At 39.7% G+C, this 22061-nt stretch overlaps 1 protein-coding gene across 4 annotated transcripts in view; it reads right to left on the bottom strand.

Annotated features, from left to right (window-relative positions):
• Positions 1-22061, bottom strand: part of DIAPH2 (diaphanous related formin 2) — a 1253176-nt gene that overhangs the window by 275298 nt on the left and 955817 nt on the right. For all 4 annotated transcript variants that reach the window (XM_040442348.1, XM_040442349.1, XM_040442347.1 and 1 more), the window contains one exon: positions 20152-20316. In XM_040442348.1, coding sequence (XP_040298282.1) covers positions 20152-20316 — 165 coding nt within the window. The remainder of the gene's footprint in view (positions 1-20151; positions 20317-22061) is intronic.

Here is a 22061-nt window from a genome sequence, read left to right as displayed (position 1 = left end):
TCTCTATTTCTGAAATGTTTCTGCCAGGATTTGAACTCCCAACCTTGTACATCAGAGGCAAGGATGTTAACCACTACACTATAGAGCTACATGTTAACCTGCACAGAATATATCTGAATAGGAATACTCACTACATCAGAAACTACTATGAGATTTTTCTGACACAGTTTAGCATTGAGCTTTATAGCTGAGTGGATAAGGTCCTTGCACTGTGGAGTGCTGCCGTCTTTTTTCATATATATTTACATGGGACTTTGGTCTCAGGTCCTTGGAAGGATTTGCACCCTCCATTAACGTGTGCTGCTTTATTTTATTTTCTCTTCTAAAAACATATATATATATATATATATATATATATATATATATATATGTTTCTGAAATGTTTCTGCCTGGGTTTCAAGCTCCCACCCTTGTACATTACAGGCAAGGATATTAACCACTACACTATAGGGCTACATGTTAATCTGCACAGAAAAATAAAATAAGTTTTCTGCTGAATAGGAATACTCACTACATCAGAAACTTCTATGAGGTTTTTTAGCTGAGTGGATAAGGTCCTTGGCTCTAATGTACAAGAGGTTGGGACTTGGGAGTTCAAATCCCGGCAGAAACTTTTCAGAAATAGATGCTAAATTACATTTAAATACACTGACTCGAGCATAGCGATGCTCGCGCCGAACTGATGTTCGGCCGAGCATGCTCGATCAATACTAGCCCCCAATTAAAAGCAACATGGCACATTGAGGTAGAGAGGCCAGCCCTGGATCGTCAATTCCCATTTGCTAAGGGGTTGCAAACTTGTGCATTTATCCCCTTACCCAGAGGTAAGCAAGCAAGAAAGTGGAGAATTGAGTCAAAGATCATAGGAGTGAAAGGTTAACCACTTAAATTTTTGTTGTGGATCCTCTTGTCTCTATATATGCCATTATGCCCCTTGATTTTTCTCATAATCCTGTGAATTTTGCTGTGGATCGACCATACTGATTTGGTCATTTTGCTCATATCGTGATGTGTCATGTGGCTGTCCGGAAAAAAAATATTTGCCCTTGCACATTTATGGCAATGCACGGATAAAGTAGATCTACAGAGGTCAGCAACAAGTTTAGCGCTGCTACATTCAGAACATGTTCTTTGCAAGTAGGTTATCCCACAGCTGTGCAGACCAGTGTGTTATTTTGCATTCTGCATTAATGGTTCTCATTAATGAATACATGTAGGGGAAGTTGAAAGGAGGCATCTAAAGGAACGTTTGTGAATATTGCTGATGAGCTCGATTCAGGTCCAACCTAAACTAATAATATTCAAGTTATTAATTTATATGGGGGAACAGATGGCATTTTAGCTCTTACTGACCAAGCTCCAACAAAACAGATGTTCATCAAGAACACAGATTCTTTAGTAAATAGCCAGAGGCTATACACTTAGATGGGAGATGCGGCATGTAATCCGCTCTGAATGCCGTACATTGGATAATCAGCAACAACATTGTCATATAAAGCACATAAATCAGACACAAAAAAAAGCCGAGAACGCAAACACTTCAAAACTAAAGATGGAATAAAACTACAAACAAGTTTCCGAATTGCTTTGCTGAATCGTGTGTTGTCGCTGCTTTCCCCAGCCTTGGTCCAAATGGTCCTATGGGACACTGAATAGCCAAATTGACTTCAAAGACTGACAGGAGGAAGTGTTATTGTGCTATGGTCAGAAGCACGGGTGACCCCTCTATACATTTCCCCTATGATTGCTTCTCTAAATGGTCTTGAAATTTTGTGGCCGACAAGCCCAGACCAGACCGTCAATGTATATTTTAGATGACAAATTTAGCTGTCAGTCAGTCAGCAGCCGGGTTGTGTATTACTTTGTACCATTGGTAAAATGAAAAAAAGCCCTGCACGTCAGAAGAACATGGAGCACTTATGTATATTAAACTGGTTATTTCTGCTGAGGTTGTGACCTCTTGTTTAGAGAGCCCTCTAGCTACAAATGAATCATTCCGGTATAACCAGCATGGGGTGCAGTCAGAAAACACTTTCCATTGCATTCAAATAGCAGAGAAAATAAATCTTGTTAATAGTCATGACTCTAAAAAAGAAAAATGTGTTCTGGCCTTTTTTGTTTTGTTTTGCAGTATTGTAGTATTGTAGATGCAATTCACCATTCATGGCGGTAGTGTAGGGTCAAGTGGTGTCAAACCAATGAATATACCAAGTTTGGGCATCATATACATCTTATACAAGAATAAGGCCTCATGCACATAGCTGTTGCTCAACTTGAATGGGTCCGTGATCCGTCCGCACCGCAAAAAAAAAATAGAGCAAGTTCTAATTTTTTAAGGTGAGGAGGCACAGAGAGAAACCCCTCTGTAGTGCTTCCGTGGGGTTCCGTGCTTCTTTTCTGCACCGCACCTTCTGGATTTCAGACCCATTCAAGTGAATGGGTCCGCATCCGTGATGCGGTGTGCACATGCGGCCGGGGCCTGTATATTGCGGACCTGATGTTTGTGGGTCGCAATACGGGCACGGCCTGGCAATGGCCGTGTGCTTGGGGCCTAAGGGCTAAGATGTAGCAACGTAGTAATTCCAAGAAAGTCATCCAGCACTTGGAAATAAAACCATAGTTGGTTTATTTAATTTACATTTCAATTAAAACCTTTCCAGTGGCATATTACAATGACCATGAGTAAGATCTGCTGATCAAAACGCCTTGACAGTTTATAATATGCCACTGGATTGATTTTATCCATCGACATAAAATAAAGAAACAATGGTTTTATTTCCGAGTGCTGGAGTTCTTGGGTTTTACTGCGCTGCTGGAGCGTGATCTGTTCACCGGACTATCGGACTATTGCCTCTGTCTAAAATGTAGCAAGGCTGCTCAATGGATATTATATTCATACATGAATGGTATTTTCAAAGGCCTTACAATGCACAGATTTCTTTAGGTTTGGACTGACGCTGTTCTGGGCCTTCAGCCTTGAACATGACAATAAGTGAGACACTCATCCAATTGACCAGTTATCAGAGCTGCACATCCCTTGATCTAGCTGCTATAGAATGAGGTTTGCGAGATATTTATCGCTCATCCTTGCCATGAAAGAAAGGCTATCTAAATGCAAATTCCCACCCATCAGTGGACGCTTTGCATGATTTCCATTGACTTCTATGGGGTGTAACAAATGCCATTGCAGAAAACAACCTCATATGGCTAACTATTGCCTCCATATGACCTAATAAGACATATAGAAAGGAGAAATCTAAAGCATACTAAAAAGCTTATTAGGCTTTTTTTTTATGAATACATTAAATAATACCTGTCTGAAAGATCACCTCTTGACCAGCCATGATATAGATCAAATTTGTCTGTGATGTATTTTCATTTCTCTATAGTCTAGTGCTGAAGACATGTATTATTCTCTTTCACTATTGTATGTAGAAGTCCAAGTTCTATGTACCTTATATTTTCCCCTCATATTTTAGAAGAATGCCCTTCTAGAAGTCCCAATACTATGTATATAATCCCTTTTTGATGACCACCTCTCTAAAATTCCAAGTCCTAGGTATATCAACCCTCTTAATGAAGAAAATCACTCATCCAAGTCCCATGTATATTTGTCCAATCTATGAGAAGACCATCTCTCTCAAAGTACAAGTCCATTGTTAATTGACCATGTTCTTTGGGAAGATTGCCTTTCTAGAAATCCAAGTACAATGTATCTTCACTAGTGTTGATTGCGAATATTCTAATTGCAAATTTTTATTGCGAATATTGGTACTTTGAGAATTCGCGAATATCTAGAATATAGTGCTATATCTTCGTAATCGCAAATATTCTAGATTTTTTTCGTCAGTACCCATGATCCCTCACTGCTTCTTGCTTGTGGGCCAATGAGAAGGCTGCATTATCTTTAACTTTAGGAGTAGTGTTGATCGCAAATTTTCAGATTGCCGATTTTCGCAATCAAGAAAATAATGACTGGAGATCACAAATTCGCGAAAATATGACAAATGTTTTCCCAAATATTCATGAAATATCGCGAATTTGAATATTGCCCCTGCCACTCATCACTGATCTTCACCCGTCTATGTGAAAACACCCTTCTAGAAGTGCAAATCACATGTATTTTAATCCTCTTGTTTGATGGCCACCTCTCTAAAATTACAAGCCCTGTGTACAGTATATTGGACCTGTTCTTTAAAGACACAACTCAACCAAGTATCATGTTTATTTTCCCAATTATATGAATATATGTCCTTGCTAGAAGTACAAGTCTAATGTATATTGACCATCTTTTTTGGTAGGAGCACCTTTCTGGAAGTCCAAGTACAATATTTAAGAAGAATGCCCTTCTAGAAGTCCAGAATATAAAATCAATGCTACAGTCCTAACCTCAGTATCTGAGGAAAGGGATTTAGGGGTCATTATTTCAGAAGACTTAAAGGTAGGCAGACAATGTCATAGAGCAGCAGGAAATGCTAGCAGAATGCTTGGGTGTATAGGGAGAGGCATTACCAGTAGAAAGAGGAAGGTGCTCATGCCGCTCTACAGAGCACTAGTAATACCTCATTTGGAGTATTGTGCTCAGTACTGGAGACCATATCTCCAGAAGGATATTGATACTTTGGAGAGAGTTCAGAGAAGAGCTACTAAACTGGTACATGGATTGCAGGATAAAACTTACCAGGAAAGATTAAAGGACCTTAACATGTATAGCTTGGAAGAAAGACGAGACAGAGGGGATATGATAGAAACTGCTAAATACATAAAGGGAATCAACAAGGTAAAAGAGGAGAGAATATTTACAAGAAGAAAAACTGCTACAAGAGGACATAGTTTTAAATTAGAGGGGCAAAGGTTTAAAAGTAATATCAGGAAGTATTACTTTACTGAGAGAGTAGTGGATGCATGGAATAGCCTTCCTGCAGAAGTGGTAGCTGCAAATACAGTGAAGGGGTTTAAGCATGCATGGGATAGGCATAAGGCCATCCTTCATATAAGATAGGGCCAGGGGCTATTCATAGTATTCAGTATATTGGGCAGACTAGATGGGCCAAATGGTTCTTATCTGCCGACACATTCTATGTTTCTATAAATCCTAGGTATATTAGCCTTCTCCATTTTGATGACCACCTTTCCAAAAATGCAAGTCCAATTTATTTTGGTATTTTTCTATAAGAAGATCAACCCTCTAGAAGTCTAACTCTAGAAAACCATAATTCACTGGAGGTTTGAAAGGTTGGTCTGAATGCTCTCAGTACATCTGGATAAAGGCTGTTTCAGTCTAGTGAGCAATCACCAAACACCATAAATAGTGTAAAACTGCTTTCAACTATGGATTATTGATCTATTGATTGCTTCAGATAATAAATACCACTGTTTCAGAGAAGAAAATATGAGCAGGGCTCAACATTGACGTCTTCTTGAAAGTGCAGAATGGCCCTCATCAAGGCGAAAGGCTCTTACATATCCTTTTAGCATTTAATCGATCAATAATACATTAATGTCATCGGGAGTCTGAACGGTCTTCAAACAAATTGAAATGAGATTAATTTATATGTAATCATATGTCCAATAAGAGTAAATAGCACATGCGGTCTGATTACATTTATCTAATGCACTGCTTGGAAATGTGCACCGCAAGGCATTTCTGCCTGCAATAATTCTCCTCGATTTGTACAATCAGTCTTGACTGCTAGATAAATATGTAGAAGACATATAGTAGCATGGGTTAGAATAAAATTTTAATTAAAAAGCCCTATAAAATGCACTAACGCTTCATGGGCATAGTGATAATTGTGTCCTAGGTAAGGCTTATAAGTGAAGATCCCACTTGTGATCAGATTATTAAAGGGTGTGTCTACTTTTGCAAAATTTTGTATTACCTTAATACACTGCTCAAAAAAATAAAGGGAACACTTAAACAACACAATGTAACTCCAAGTCAATCACACTTCTGTGAAATCAAACTGTCCACTTAGGAAGCAACACTGAGTGACAATCAATTTCACATGCTGTTGTGCAAATGGGATAGACAACAGGTGGAAATTATAGGCAATTAGCAAGACACCCCCAATAAAGGAGTGGTTCTGCAGGTGGTGACTACAGACCACTTCTCAGTTCCTATGCTTCCTGCCTGATGTTTTGGTCACTTTTGAATGCTGGCGGTGCTTTCACTCTAGTGGTAGCATGAGACGGAGTCTACAACCCACACAAGTGGCTCAGGTAGTGCAGCTTATCCAGGATGGCACATCAATGCGAGCTGTGGCAAGATGGTTTGCTGTGTCTGTAAGCGTAGTGTCCAGAGCATGGAGGCGCTACCAGGAGACAGGCCAGTACATCAGGAGATGTGGAGGAGGCCGTAGGAGGGCAACAACCCAGCAGCAGGACCGATACCTCCGCCTTTGTGCAAGGAGGAACAGGAGGAGCACTGCCAGAGCCCTGCAAAATGACCTCCAGCAGGCCACAAATGTGCATGTGTCTGCTCAAACGGTCAGAAACAGACTCCATGAGGGTGATATGAGGGCCCGACGTCCACAGGTGGGGGTTGTGCTTACAGCCCAACACCGTGCAGGACGTTTGGCATTTGCCAGAGAACACCAAGATTGGCAAATTCGGCACTGGCGCCCTGTGCTCTTCACAGATGAAAGCAGGTTCACACTGAGCACATGTGACAGACGTGACAGAGTCTGGAGACGCCGTGGAGAACGTTCTTCTGCCTGCAACATCCTCCAGCATGACCGGTTTGGCATTGGGTCAGTAATGGTGTGGGGTGGCATTTCTTTGGAGGGCCGCACAGCCCTCCATGTGCTCGCCAGAGGTAGCCTGACTGCCATTAGGTACCGAGATGAGATCCTCAGACCCCTTGTGAGACCATATGCTGGTGCGGTTGGCCCTGGGTTCCTCCTAATGCAAGACAATGCTAGACCTCATGTGGCTGGAGTGTGTCAGCAGTTCCTGCAAGACGAAGGCATTGATGCTATGGACTGGCCCACCCGTTCCCCAGACCTGAATCCAATTGAGCACATCTGGGACATCATGTCTCGCTCTATCCACCAACGTCACGTTGCACCACAGACTGTCCAAGAGTTGGCAGATGCTTTAGTCCAGGTCTGGGAAGAGATCCCTCAGGAGACCGTCCACCACCTCATCAGGAGCATGCACAGGCGTTGTAGGGAGGTCATACAGACACGTGGAGGCCACACACACTACTTAGACTCATTTTGACTTGTTTTAAGGACATTACATCAAAGTTGGATCAGCCTGTAGTGTGTTTTTCCACTTTAATTTTGAGTGTGACTCCAAATCCAGACCACCATGGGTTAAAAAATTTGATTTCCATTTTTTAATTTTTGTGTGATTTTGTTGTCAGCACATTTAACTATGTAAAGAAGAAATTATTTCAGAAGAATATTTAATTAATTCAGATCTAGGATGTGTTATTTTTGTGTTCCCTTTATTTTTTTTGAGCAGTGTACATCTAACAAAAAGATGCAATTTTTCACACAGTCTTGATCAAAATTATTCTAGAGTTTTGTATATGCAGATCTTTGTGTCTACATGGTTAAAGACTACATTCATCCATCGCGAACATTTATTACTGTCATCCCTCCAATTGATAATCTACAGAATAAGGCCTCGTGCACACAGCCATTGCCGACCGTGGCCCGTATTGCAGCCTGCACTTGAATTCAATTTACTTGAATTCCGTGGTGTTTCTGTCCAAAAAAATCGAACTTGTTCTATTTTTTTACGATGCGAACGGATCACGGACCCATTCAATTTGAATGGGTCTGGATCCGTCGCAGCTGCCGCACGGATAGGGCCCGTGCATTGGGGACCACAAGTTGCGGTCCCCAATACACGGAACGGCCGTGTGCATGAGGCCTAAGATTACAGAATAAGATTAAACAGGGATTGTATTCTGTAGAAATTAAATCACAGAGGAAATGGGCTGTATGCACAAAAGGCTAGGAAGGATCGTCTCATTGGAGTCATTGGTGGCATATCGCTAGGATATGCCACCAACGTCATATAAGTTTTGGTCCCACCTCTAGGACTTGCATCTATCTCCAGAACGGGACCTTTGAAGTGGTCAAAGAGCAGCCATGCATGCGAGGCTACCCTTCATTTATTTCAATAGGACTGCTGGAAATAGAGGAGCGCTGGCTGGACTATATCTGGCAGTCCCATAGAAATGAATGAAGAGGTGTCCATGCTTGTACGATGCACTCTCCAGTCAATTCTATGGGACTTCCAAAAAGAGCCTCCGCTATTTTTGGAACTCTTATAGAAATGAACGAAAGCATGCGCGGTGCGCTCTCTATCACTGTGCTCGTTCTGGACATAGATGTGGGTTCCAAAGGTAACCTATATGACATTGGTGGCATAGCCTAGCGTTGTTTTATGCCACCGATGTCTCAGATGAGACAACACAATAATTTTTAAAGTTGCCTTTTTTTTTTATACACTTTGCAGAAACAAACCAATGGTTACATAAATGCACATACCCTTTATGGTGATTGACTGTTTAGAAATATTTTCATACAGATAGGCAGTAGTGTAGCTAAAGCAGGCTGGCCTAAGGCTATCCTGGCTAGTCTTCTCTTGACCAGGAGTCCCTTAGCTGGTTTCTATAATTTAAATTTTTTGTCTGGCCAGGACCTTCTCTTGGGACAATCAGGAGGAGGATTCCTCAGAAAGGTACCTATGAATATTCCATAAGATTGTATTATAAGGAAAAATCTTCTTGTCTCAACGTATCCAGCTTCGATTGGTTCAACCAATTGAATCAGACCTAAACTTGACAAAATTATTATGAAAATGTTTTAGACATAATACTGCCTCTATTTTGCTCAAGTTTTCCTGCCTGGTCTATGATACAATTAAAGCTGACATGACTGGGGTGATTCACTGGCAGATTGCAGCTCTTTTCTAAGAAAAAGTAGAGACCCAAGAAGTAGCAAATGAAGCTTAAACGCTTCCTACTTGTGTGTTTGTGTGGACTTGACAAGTAAACATGAGCGCATTGCTGAACACCTCAACAATTGAATTATTAATACACCAGACAGGAGAGAAGGATCCTGCCGCACACCTACCCGGTGATGATACTGAGTCATGCTGGAACAGAGAGGGCAGCCATGCAGTTATAATGTAGGGTGGCGGATCCCCCAGGGTTTAGGTGGAAAACTCCACAGCTGCTAAAAATACAATTTGCAGTTTAGGCTCCAGTCGCTTCCATTTAGCTTTAACTTGGGAAAAAAAAGATTAGATGTGCTTTGTTGCAGAACATTGTTAGGCGTTTGCCAAACAAGTTCAATGCAAATGTCTTCTGTAGGAAAAAAAAAAGTGGCTGGGAAAAGACTGTGTGCCCATGCCCAATCAAAACTTTAATTCAGCTACGTCTATACAAAATTACCAGGGTCTCGTATTCAATAAAGGATGGGCCCAGAAGAAAAATCTAATTGGAGCCCCACCTCTGGAAATCATAACAGATCTCCTGACCTAATTACAACATTTTGAAATGTTTATCAACTTTGGGGCACATTTATTAAGACCAGAGTTTTAAGCGTCGTTCTTAATAAACCCCTAAGCTGGCAGAGGTTCCGCCGGAGTTATGAAGAAGCACCGGCCTCTCCATAACTTCAGAGGATCCTCCTCCATTTCTAAATGTAAGACAGCTTCCTGAAACAGGCATAGAAAATGGTAAATGAGAAGGGCCTGTCGGCCCAGCCCCGCCACTTTTTTTTTTTTACTGTGGATAGGGGATAATTTTAAAAATTGGCACAAACCCTTTAATGCGCCTGACGGAATGAACAGTATGGTCCACGCATCGAAACATAAGTTAAACACACAATGTAAAAGAAATTTTAAAAAAAATTAAATTCTATACGTAGTTATTAAACTACCTAATATAAAGAGTAAATATGTTATAGTTCATTTCAGATCATTGCCAGCTGCAATCTTCTCATATTTTAGCTCCACCTCATTGCACCCCTCCCCCCCCCCCCCCCCCCATGTACATTTTGCTATAGCTTCATCTTGAGGTGCTCTGTATTCATATTTATTACCCTGGTCTTGGAGACTCAAATATAGTACTGTTATACAGTATGCATTATATATGTGATTTGGGTTAGCCTATCATACATTATATACTGGGGATCTACCATGCTGTGATTTATTTATTTTTTTCCATTACATATCCTGTACTGTGTAGTCGTCCATTATTTTTATTTACATCCCTGTACACAGCTTCCTTTTATTAATGTTTTTTTTTTCTTTTTTCCCTCTATTTAGTTGTATTGTATTTAGTGTAATATGCAGTAATGTGTGTTTATTCCTAAAATATGAAATATTAAATTAATCCTCAGCAGAGGGAAAGGAGTTCCAGGAAGAATACTCTCACATTTTATCTACTCTTTACAGTAGAACTGTCTATTCTGGAAGAACATATTACATTTTGATGGTTCATACAATTCTGTAATTATTTTCTGCTAATTAGCAATCTGTATGCTACAGTCTTAGGGATATTTAGCACATTACCAGCGAGACAGGAACGTTTGTTTTTTTACACAGGTTGGTTTCTGTTCAAAGGAAAAATAAAACTAAGGTTAGAACCACTTACAATGTATGCAGTTCTCAGAACAAAAGAGTAGCCTGCTAAATTAAGATCCTGTCCTTTTAACAACAAATGTTTAAGCCTTACAGAGAAGTTACAGTAGTGGCTAATATTGAAAGATACGCAGTAAACAATTGTAACTAACTGAACATTGTCTAAAGAAAACTCATGTAGAAGAGTATAACTACTATAATACTGCTCCTTTGTACAAGAATATAACTACTATGATACTGCTCACTATGTACAAGAATATAACTACTATAATACTGTATCCTATGTATAAGAATATAACTACTATAATACTGCTCCTATGTACAAGAATAAAACTACTATAATACTGCTCCTATGTACAAGAATATAACTACTATCATACTGCCTCCTATGTACAAGAATATAACTACTATAATACTACCTCCTATGTACAAGGATATAACTACTATAATACCGCTCCTATGTACAAGAATATAACTACTATAATACTGCCTCCTATGTACAAGAATATAACTACTATACTACTGCTCCTATGTACAAGAATATAACTACTATAATACTCCTCCTATCGACAAGAATATAACTACTATAATACTGCCTCCTATGTACAAGAATATACATAACTACTATAATACTGCTCATATGTACAAGAATATAACTACTATAATACTGCTCCTATGTACAAGAATATAACTACTATAATACTGCCTCCTATGTACAAGAATATAACTACTATAATACTGCCTCCTATGTACAAGGATATAACTACTATAATACCGATCCTATGTACAAGAATATAACTACTATAATACTACATCCTATGTACAAGGATATAACTACTATAATACTGCCTCCTATGTACAAGGATATAACTACTATAATACTGCCTCCTATGTACAAGAATATAACTACTATGATACTGCTCACTATGTACAAGAATATAACTACTATAATACTGTATCCTATGTATAAGAATATAACTACTATAATACTGCTCCTATGTACAAGAATAAAACTACTAAAATACTGCTCCTATGTACAAGAATATAACTACTATCATACTGCCTCCTATGTACAAGAATATAACTACTATAATACTACCTCCTATGTACAAGGATATAACTACTATAATACTGCTCCTATGTACAAGAATATAACTACTATAATACTGCCTCCTATGTACAAGAATATAACTACTATAATACTGCCTCCTATGTACAAGAATATAACTACTATAATACTGCTCCATATGTACAAGAATATAACTACTATAATACCGCTCCTATGTACAAGAATATAACTACTATAATACTGCTCCTATGTACAGGAATATAACTACTATAATACTGCCTCCTGTGTACAAGAATATAACTACTATAATACTGCCTCCTATGTACAAGAATATAACTGCTATAATACTGCTCTAATGTACAAGAATATAACTACTATAATACTGCTCCGATGTACAAGAATATAACTACTATAATACTGCTCCGATGTACAAGAATATAACTGCTTTAATACTGCCTCCTATGTAGAATGAAATAATACCTGGTCAGGTAATGTTCCTATGTTGGTGTCACTATCTTAGTCATCTTGTATTACTGCATTTTTTATACTGTGTAGATACATATCTAATCTTTACTAGCACTGAGCCTTTTGCTGGAAATCTGCAAGTGAAGAGCAATGTTTTGGCTCCTGGGGGATTAGAACAGGTTTGATCACAGGAAGAAAAGTTCGTTTTGGGATTGACATTGATTGTTTGGTAGTTTAGCAGAAGGAAAAGAAACTGGATTTTATTTCAATAGCCGCCTGAAGTCACCCAGAATCCCGCAGGAACAGATGTCAATTTTTATAACGTTTTTCAATTTTAAGTTGAGCTAATACACATAAATAGTGAAATTGTTTTTACAGATTAATTTGCACGGTACAGGGGTTCAGATAGGATGTCTTTAGCATTGGTGCAAAATCAAAATATGAGTCATCTACATGACCATCAATAATCTGACATGCGCTGTATCTAATACTGGCAAGTAGTGTTGATCGAGCTCCAAAGTGCTCGGGTGCTCGAGTAGAACACTTTGGGATGTTCGGATGCTCGGGTCGAACACCTCGGGATGCTTGGGTGCTCTACCGAGCACTTGAGCACAATGGAAGTCAATGGGAGAACCCGAGCATTAAACCAGGCACCTGCTGCTCTGAAGAGGGGAGGGTGTCTGGTTGACAGGAAAAGGTCAGAAATTGATGCAAACACCACCGAAATGGTTCGGGAACAGCATGGGGGGATGTCTGGATGCATCTTGGACTCCCAGGTCACTGCTGGGAACGATGTTGTCCGAGTAGTACAACAATTTTACAGACTGACAATAATACGCACAAAACCGAAGATTTTGGAGGAAAAAATTTAGGAAACATACTTTCCTGTATATCCCGTATATAAAGTGCAAGTGCTGCCAAAAATTACAAGGAAGATGCACTCTGATACAACCTGTATATCACATAAAGGAGGGCCTCATTCACATTGTGGTACAATAGTTCAGGTAGTGGGACTCCTACACTCATAAAGCCTATGCACTAAGTGAAAGAACTTGCCAAAAATTACAAGTAGGGCATCATACACACCCTTGAAAAATTATGATTGCTGGTGACCCTCAAAAACATTAGGAGCAAGGGCCTGCTGCTGATCTGACCATAAAAAACATTAGGGGTGAGGGTCTGCTATTGACCCTCAAAAACATTATGGGTGAGGGCCTGCTGCTGAGCTGACCCTCTAAATCATTAGGGGTGAGGGTCTGCTGCTGAGCTGACCCTTTAAAATTTAGGAGCGAGTGCAGCCTAATAAGCATATTGATATGATGGAGGAGGACGAGAAAAGTAAGATTGAACCATATACCCTTTTTAGTGGTGGGAGGGGTACATGGGAATACAGTGTATTCAGTACATTATAAAAGCCACATGTAGAGTGCCTTTATGTTCAGCCGCTTTCCTGTGGTGGAGTAGAGAAGTCAGGGGCAATCCCGGCCTTGTTCATTTTGTTAAGAGTCAACCTGTCAGCACGGTCTGCTACATAGTCCTTCACCATCTTTGCAAATGTTTCCCTCCTTGTGACACTAGGCTGAGCTTCAGGGTGAGGGTGCTGGCGGGCAGTGTCGGACTGGGGTGCCTAGGTCCCACCAGTGGAAATTATTCTAGGGGCCCACACTACAGCTACCAAAAATAAATATTACATGTTCATATTTTGGGCTCATGCACATGAATATTTGCAGTTTAGCACGCAATACAGTGTGCAAAACAGAACGGTATTGTGCACTGCTCTACATCAGATTGTTTCTCATTCAGCAGCTCCTTGTAGCTTATAACCTAATCTGTTAAGGTCCCTTTACACAGGGCGACAGATTAGGAGATTGTTGGGATGGAAGCGTTCCTTCCCAACAATTGCCTGCTCTTTAACGGAGGAGAACGCTGTATTTCCATGCAGCGATCTCCATTGTATGGGGAGCAGTGATCACTACTGTCATTGTTCTTCCCCATACTGACTAGTTGTTTCCCGGCAGCAGATCGTGATTACACAGCACAATCTACTTCCAGTAAATGATCATTTTTACGAGCGCACAAACGATGGAATTACGGTACCCGATGAATGAGTATTTCGTTCATTCATCAGGTAATCAGCCTACACGGCATCCACCGCAGCCATTACGCCCAAGAGCTACTAAAGCGAGCATCATGGTAACCCGTGTCACAGTGAACTACACTGTGACAATATGTCTATCTTTATTTTTGTTTACATAATAAAGCATTTTTTTAAAATAATGTTTCCATTTCTGAAAGCCATATATATATATTTTTTTTCTGCAATGATCTCGTTTAGGGCTCCTTTTTTGCAGGAAGAGTTGACATATTTATTTGTGCATATGATTTTTTGATCATTCAATATTATACTTTTTTGGGGTAAGGGGACCAAAAAATTGCATTTTTTTTTATGCCATTCACCTGAGGGGATAGGCCTTGTCATTTTTATAGAGCAGGTCGTTACAGACGCAGCGATGCCTAATATGTCTATTTTTTCTATTTCTATTAAAGGGATTGTCTCATCTCAGAGAATGGGGGCATATTGCTAGCATTTGCCCCCATTGTCTTATAGGTGCGGGTCACACCGCTGGGACCCACACCTATATTGAGAACGGAGCTCTAAAAGTGGTGGAGGGTGCGCTGTGCAAACGCAGCCGCCCTCCATTTATTTTCTATGGGGCCGCCACAAATAGCTGTGCGCTGGCTCGGCTATTTCTGTCTAGCAGTGCGCTCCCACTCACTTCTATTGGGATACCGCTTGGTGGTGGCCGGACCGGAGTCCTCCAGCGATCACCATGTGGGTCTCCATTACTGATATAGGTGGGACCCACATCTATAAGACAAGCCATATGTGCCCATTGTCTGAGATAAGACAATTCCTTTAAGTGTTACCATTTTCTGAAAGCCATATTTTTTTATTTTTTGGGCGATTGTCTTATATAGCTTGTTTTTTGCAGGATTAGGCGACAAGATGATTGGTACCATTTCGGAGTACATACAATTTTTAGATTGCCTGGCATTAGACTTTGTTTTGGCACTGTTTTTATTTAGTTTTTTTTATGGCATTCACCTGAGGGGATAGATCATGTGATATTTTTATAGAGCGTCGTTACAGACACAGCGATACCTAATATACAGTACAGACCAAAATTTTGGACACACCTTCTCATTTAAAGAGTTTTCTTTATTTTCATAACTATGAAGGCATCAAAACTATGAATTAACACATGTGGAATTATATACATAACAAACAAGTGTGAAACAACTGAAAATATGTCATATTCTAGGTTCTTCAAAGTAGCCACCTTTTGATTTGATTACTGCTTTGCACACTCTTGGCATTCTCTTGATGAGCTTCAAGAGGTAGTCCCCTGAAATGGTTTTCACTTCACAGGTTTAATAAGTGGGATTTATTGCCTTATAAATGGGGTTGGGACCATCAGTTGCGTTGAGGAGAAGTCAGGTGGATACACAGCTGATAGTCCTACTGAATAGACTGTTAGAATTTGTATTATGGCAAGAAAAAAGCAGCTAAGTAAAGAAAAACGAGTGGCCATCATTACTTTAAGAAATGAAGGTCAGTCAGTCAGGGAAAACTTTGAAAGTAAGTGCTATTTGACCATGAAGGAGAGTGATGGGGTGCTGCGCCAGATGACATGGCCTCCACAGTCACCGGACCTGAACCCAATCGAGATGGTTTGGGGTGAGCTGGACCGCAGAGTGAAGGCAAAAGGGCCAACAAGTGCTAAGCATCTCTGGGAACTCCTTCAAGACTGTTGGAAGACCATTTCAGGGGACTACCTCTTGAAGCTCATCAAGAGAATGCCAAGAGTGTGCAAAGCAGTAATCAAAGCAAAAGGTGGCTACTTTGATGAACCTAGAATATTACATATTTTCAGTTGTTTCACACTTGTTTGTTATGTATATAATTCCACATGTGTTAATTCATAGTTTTGATGCCTTCATAGTCATGAAAATAAAGAAAACTCTTTAAATGAGAAGGTGTGTCCAAACTTTTGGTCTGTACTGTATATGTATATATACACACATGACCCCTGAGGAAGCCGGATTGCTCCGGCGATACGCGTTGGGCGCTTCCCATGTTTCCAGGTCCACTGTACCAGCCGGTTATGTAGGTTTGGCTTTTGATATTTGACCTTATCATGGTCTGTCTCCATTTTTAGTGGTCTTACCTTACCTTACATTTGCTTCATGTTATTTATTGGATTTCCTTATATGCTGGTTTATAGTGCATGTGCCTAATTGTGGCAATCCAGTGGACCTGTGTGTGTCGGTTACATATATTCTATTGCATACCGCACTTTGTTCTAATTGTATACAATTTTTAATGCGTGCCTGTTGGTGTGTCTAATAAACTTTATATATATCTTTTAATATTTATTTACTGTCAGATGTGCATTCATGGGGTGGTTCTTGTGACTCTCTCTTGGGTCAGGTTACTTGTTATATACACACATACACCATAATAAAAAAAAAAGAGCACAAAAAACCGAATACAAAAGAAACCAAAAAAATTAAACACAAAAATAACCTAAAACTAAATGCTAAAATACAATGCTAATATTTTGAATGGAATTAATGGAAACGGTATGATGAAACATAATTAAAATAAGGTGACCATAATGAAATAATGATGCGCGAAGGGCTTAAGTAGGCAAAAGCACATATTTCGGTTGCTCCCACAGATCCATGAAGTGTCTGGCAGAAGCTTCATCCACTCTTCCCTTTGAGACGACCATTCACATATGTATGGCTGGGGAGAGACCGATGTCACCTGAATGAGCTTTTGGCCAATACGGTAGTTGTCTCTTGTATGGCCAACATTACCCAAGTGGAGGATAAAATAATTAGAAAAGAAGATGAAAACTGAGGGTAAATCTGTAATAAATGCACAATTTTTTTTGGAAGTGCTGTGGCATTTTATATATATCCTGATGGTCATAGGGCAGTATTTTGTGCTGCACTGTGGTACTGCTGGCCCCACCTTCCTATGTTGTCCTGCCTGATTTGGGCTTATGTTGGTCCTGCCCCCTTCCCTTTCAGTTCTGACTCACCTACAACTTGGGGCCACTTTTAGTTTTTTTCCTACTTTAAGTTCCCAATCCGCCCTTATTTACCTTACCAGATTTGGACTGATAAAGGTTCATATGGGACCGAAACTTTGCTTAAATTGTTTTAGATATCCTTAGTACCTTTATGCTGAGAACTACGTTTGGCACTGTAGCACAGATTACTATTTATTATTTGCTTTGAATCTAGTTAATGTCATTTATTTAGCATTTTAAGAAGTAGCTCTGTCATATTTGACAGTCAAAACTAAGGACACCACAATGGTATCTTAATAAACCACTTTTTAAACCCACGAGGTTGTCGGCACTGTTGGAATCCATCATGCGATCCGCCTGGCAGTATGTCTTGTGTTTGTTATGACTGGAACCATGACGCAGATATGACTAGAGGACAGGGTGGAAGTTTTTAACTCTCCGATAAGATTATCCTCCTACAAGTAATGCTAATTGTGTATTGATCTTTAATGTAGGACTCCTGTAATCTCAGGTATAATCTTCATTAAAACATGAAATAGCAAGTTACATTGTTTCAGTATGTGTAAGTCGATACATTTCCTCAGCTTTTCTACCTGGGATGTCGTTAAATTCCAATTAATGGGCAATCATTAGAGTTTGGATTTTGTAGGACTGAAAACTTTTGCCCTGCTGTTTAATTCCTGTCTCGTGTGTGTTTTCGAGGCTGGGCTCCCCATCATATCACCGCCTCTTTGCAGCCTCAGTGGTTGAGCTGTAGCTGAGCTCTCTATATCTATTTCAAGAACAAAAGCAGTCAGCTCTCAGTCATCAGACAACCTGCCGCTCCTTCATGCGATAGCGAAACGTGAAATCAATTGGATCAATATGTATACAGACAAAAGAAATGTTTCGGCTGAAAACAAAATGCCTGAATAAATATTTGAACATAGGAACATTTGAATAGATGATGCACGAAGACATCCTGGCTTCTGCCACTTAGAGGAGGCTTTTAAGAGAAGGCTGTGATAGGACAGATGGGAACAAATAGCAAGAATGCAAATAGACCATCACCTTGTATCTAGGGAGTCTTTGAAGAAAGTACTAAATGGGCCTATGTGGTTACTTAGAACCTTTTACTTTCAGACACATACAAGGTACCCCAATAGAAGTATACTGGCATGCATGTTGTACTCGCCAAAGCAAATCTACCCAAATGTATTATCATGAAATGTTTTGTCACTCCTAGGGGAACCATATTGTCATTTCACTTCTTCCTGGTTGGAGAATATTGCACTAAAAAGCTGACTGTGGAAGGTCTAGGGAGATAATAGCTAAAATACAACACCTCATAACATCTATTGATCAGGCAAAAGTATTAAGATAACCCGCCAAAAAGACACAGTGGTTTTAATGAGATGGTAGAGTACATTTTGGGTTCTTTCCGGTCTTCTATAATGCTATGAGGCCTCAATGAGAGTTGGTACAGCATCAGATGTCCTTCTGACTGTTCTAGCATCATTAATGTGGGGAAACAATTCTTGGAGGAATGGTCTTATAAGTTTACCACCATGATTCCCCCATTTTGGTGCTGGAGAACTTACTGTGAAATGACAATACGACCATGTATCTTGTGACCAAAAGCAGAGTGGGCTGCAGCTCAGCCCCATTTGTGTCGAAGATGTCATCAGGTACCTCAGCTAAAGGGAATGTACAGCCTCCGAATGACTTCCTCATGAAGTAATATGAAATCTTTGATCCTCCGACACCATGTAGGCATTTGTTAGGGAGGTGATTGCAGGGAAGCCAAGAAGAGGATGCTTGGAAAATCATGCAGATCCCACCTCCAAACTAGGAAGTCTGGCATTGTAACGAGTGGGAAATCAGTGTAATGTAGAAGACATGTTACACAAAATAGCTGCAAGTGGAACTAGACAATTAGGCCTACTTTTGGGGATTTGGTCAGCGATTCTGAGCCAAAACCAGGTGAGGGTCAAAAACACAGAAAAGGTGCATTATAACTTATCTCTGCGTAGGCTCCATTTCTGGTTATGGCTCGTAATCACTGATGGAAATACTGTATCTGATCAAATCACTGAATTGTGAACAAGGCCTTAATAATAATGAATGGGATGGGATGGAACAGTTTTTTTGCTGTTTTTTTTTTTTTCAGTGGCTCCCTGGATAACCCATTTAAAGTCCTAAGTAATCAAAATGATATAACTGAGAAGGGATCTATAGGAGTACTAAGTACTGTAGCTAAAATATGTGGGTAGTATTGAGCTAACTTCTGTTTTGAAGTTCGGCGTACAAGGTTCTGGTTATCTAAGAATTCCGTTATGGATTCCACTACCATGGACCATAACTTATAGTCCGTGGTAGTGGAATCCATAACGGAATTATTAGATAACCCGTTTGAACTTGAAAACAGAAGTTCTCTAATCCCTATCAGTAAACGTCAGTAGTCATGCAAGTAATGGAGGCTTACATGACTAATAAGTGAGTGTCTCTCACAGCCTCATTCTTTAAACAAATTGGATTGTGGAAGCTCTGTAATAGCTATATGATAAATTAGTAAATTTGGGGCGCATGTCCGGATCTAGAGGTGTAATGTGAACCTCTTGGACCCCAATGCAAAATCTCTATCAGGGCCCCCACATACTATTTATAATACTAATTTATTCTGATAGGCCATTGGGCTCCCGCGGGCACCAGGACCCAGGTTTGATTGCTTCCTCTGAACCTCCTACAGTTATGCCACCATTCTAAATTCTTTTAGGTACCATTACATGTTTTGAAACCACCACTTTGACACTTGTGGGCCACTTTGTAGATTCATAAAGAATACAATGTATAATTCCTTTCTTTAGAAATAGTTTAGAAATGTATGCACACAACAAACGGGAAAACGGCAAAGAGACTTGTACTCACCAAGAAGAGTGAGCGGAAACTGCTGAGATCTCCGAAGAATTCCTCCACACTGACTGCTTTGGGATCGAAGGTGAAGTACTCTCCCAGGTTATTGTAGAGCTTGTTCATGTTGTTGTACATGTTGGAAAGCTTCTCGTACTGCTCCCGGGCACTCTTTGCAAAGGTGTAAGTACTTGTTAAGCAAAACCTCTTAAAATTATAATGATTTCTACTAACTCAAGCCCTGCACCGCCTCCGTCGTGTAAGATCTGATGTATTCATACAGACTGTAAATGATGGAGAAAACAGAGCATTTCTATCTCTTATTGTCAAAATAATTGGTGCGTATATGATAACTAGATAACATCCTATTCTCAGAGCTGAACTGGGCATTGAACTGGTACTGTTGTGCTGTGTACTGTTAGTATTGCCCAAAGTGATATCATTAAGATATACAGATCGTTAGAAAAGTACGTTAGACAGATAGATAAATAGATATTAGATAGATAGATAGATAGATAGATATGAGATAGATAGATAGATATGTTCACATTATCTCCTTATCATCTACGCCTGTTTTTAATTCTTTTCACTTGTATGTTTTTAATCAATTAATTATGACATATTTGATGATGGATCATACTTTGCACAATATATTCTTGTTTTTAATATTGCAAATTTGCACATATTTGTCCATCATGTTTATATTCACTACTGATCATGTTTTTAACTATATTTGTATAATCATGTCATTTATATTTACAATTTTGTATTAATTACTTTTAACAATCAATTATTATGTGGGTATGTGTATATAGTTGTATTGAGCACCATTATAATGCCATCACTGCTTGAGAAAGATCCCATTGGGAGGATTGAAACGTTACTGTTTTTGTGGTGAATAAATGTACACATTTTTGGAAGTGCTGTGGAGTTCGCTACAGCCGCTGGCACTCCGTTATACCTTTTTTACTGCGGTGCAGCCCATGTTTTGCATTTAGATAGATAGATATGAGATAAGTAGATATGTAGATAGATAGATAGATAGATAGACATGGTATAGGACAGATATAGATAAATAGATAGATAGATAGAGAGATAGATAGATATGATATACAGTTGCAAGAAAAAGTATGTGAACCCTTTGGAATGATATGGATTTCTGCACAAATTGGTCATAAAATGTGATCTGATCTTCATCTAAGTCACAACAATAGACAATCACAGTCGGCTTAAACTAATAACACACAAAGAATTAAATGTTACCATGTTTTTATTGAACACACCATGTAAACATTCATAGTGCAGGTGGAGAAAGTATGTGAACCCCGCCTAGACTAATGACATCTCCAAGAGCTAATCGGAGTGAGGTGTCATCCAACTGTAGTCCAATCAATGAGATGAGATTGGAGGTGTTGGTTACAGCTGCCCTGCCCTATAAAAAACACACACCAGTTCTGGGTTTGCTTTTCACAAGAATCATTGCCTGATGTGAATGATGCCTCACACAAAAGAGCTCTCAGAAGACCTACGATTAAGAATTGTTGACTTGCATAAAGCTGGAAAGGGTTATAAAAGTATCTCCAAAAGCCTTGCTGTTAATCAGTCCACGGTAAGACAAATTGTCTATAAATATAGAAAGTTCAGCACTGCTGCTACTCTCACTAGGAGTGGTCATCCTGTAAAGATGACTGCAAGAGCACAGCACAGACTGCTCAATGAGGTGAAGAAGAATCCTAGAGTGTCAGCTAAAGACTTACAAAAGTCTCTGGCATATGCTAACATCCCTGTTAGCGAATCTACGATACGTAAAACACTAAACAAGAATGGATTTCATGGGAGGGTACCACAGAGGAAGCCACTGCTGTCCAAAAAAAACACTGCTGCACGTTTACAGTTTGCACAAGAGCACCTGGATGTTCCACAGCAGT

Source organism: Bufo bufo, chromosome 8, assembly GCF_905171765.1.
Source record: "Bufo bufo chromosome 8, aBufBuf1.1, whole genome shotgun sequence".
Lineage (NCBI taxonomy): Eukaryota > Metazoa > Chordata > Amphibia > Anura > Bufonidae > Bufo > Bufo bufo.
The sequence above is the reverse complement of the archived record's forward strand: the minus strand, read 5'-3'. Positions and strand labels throughout refer to the sequence as shown.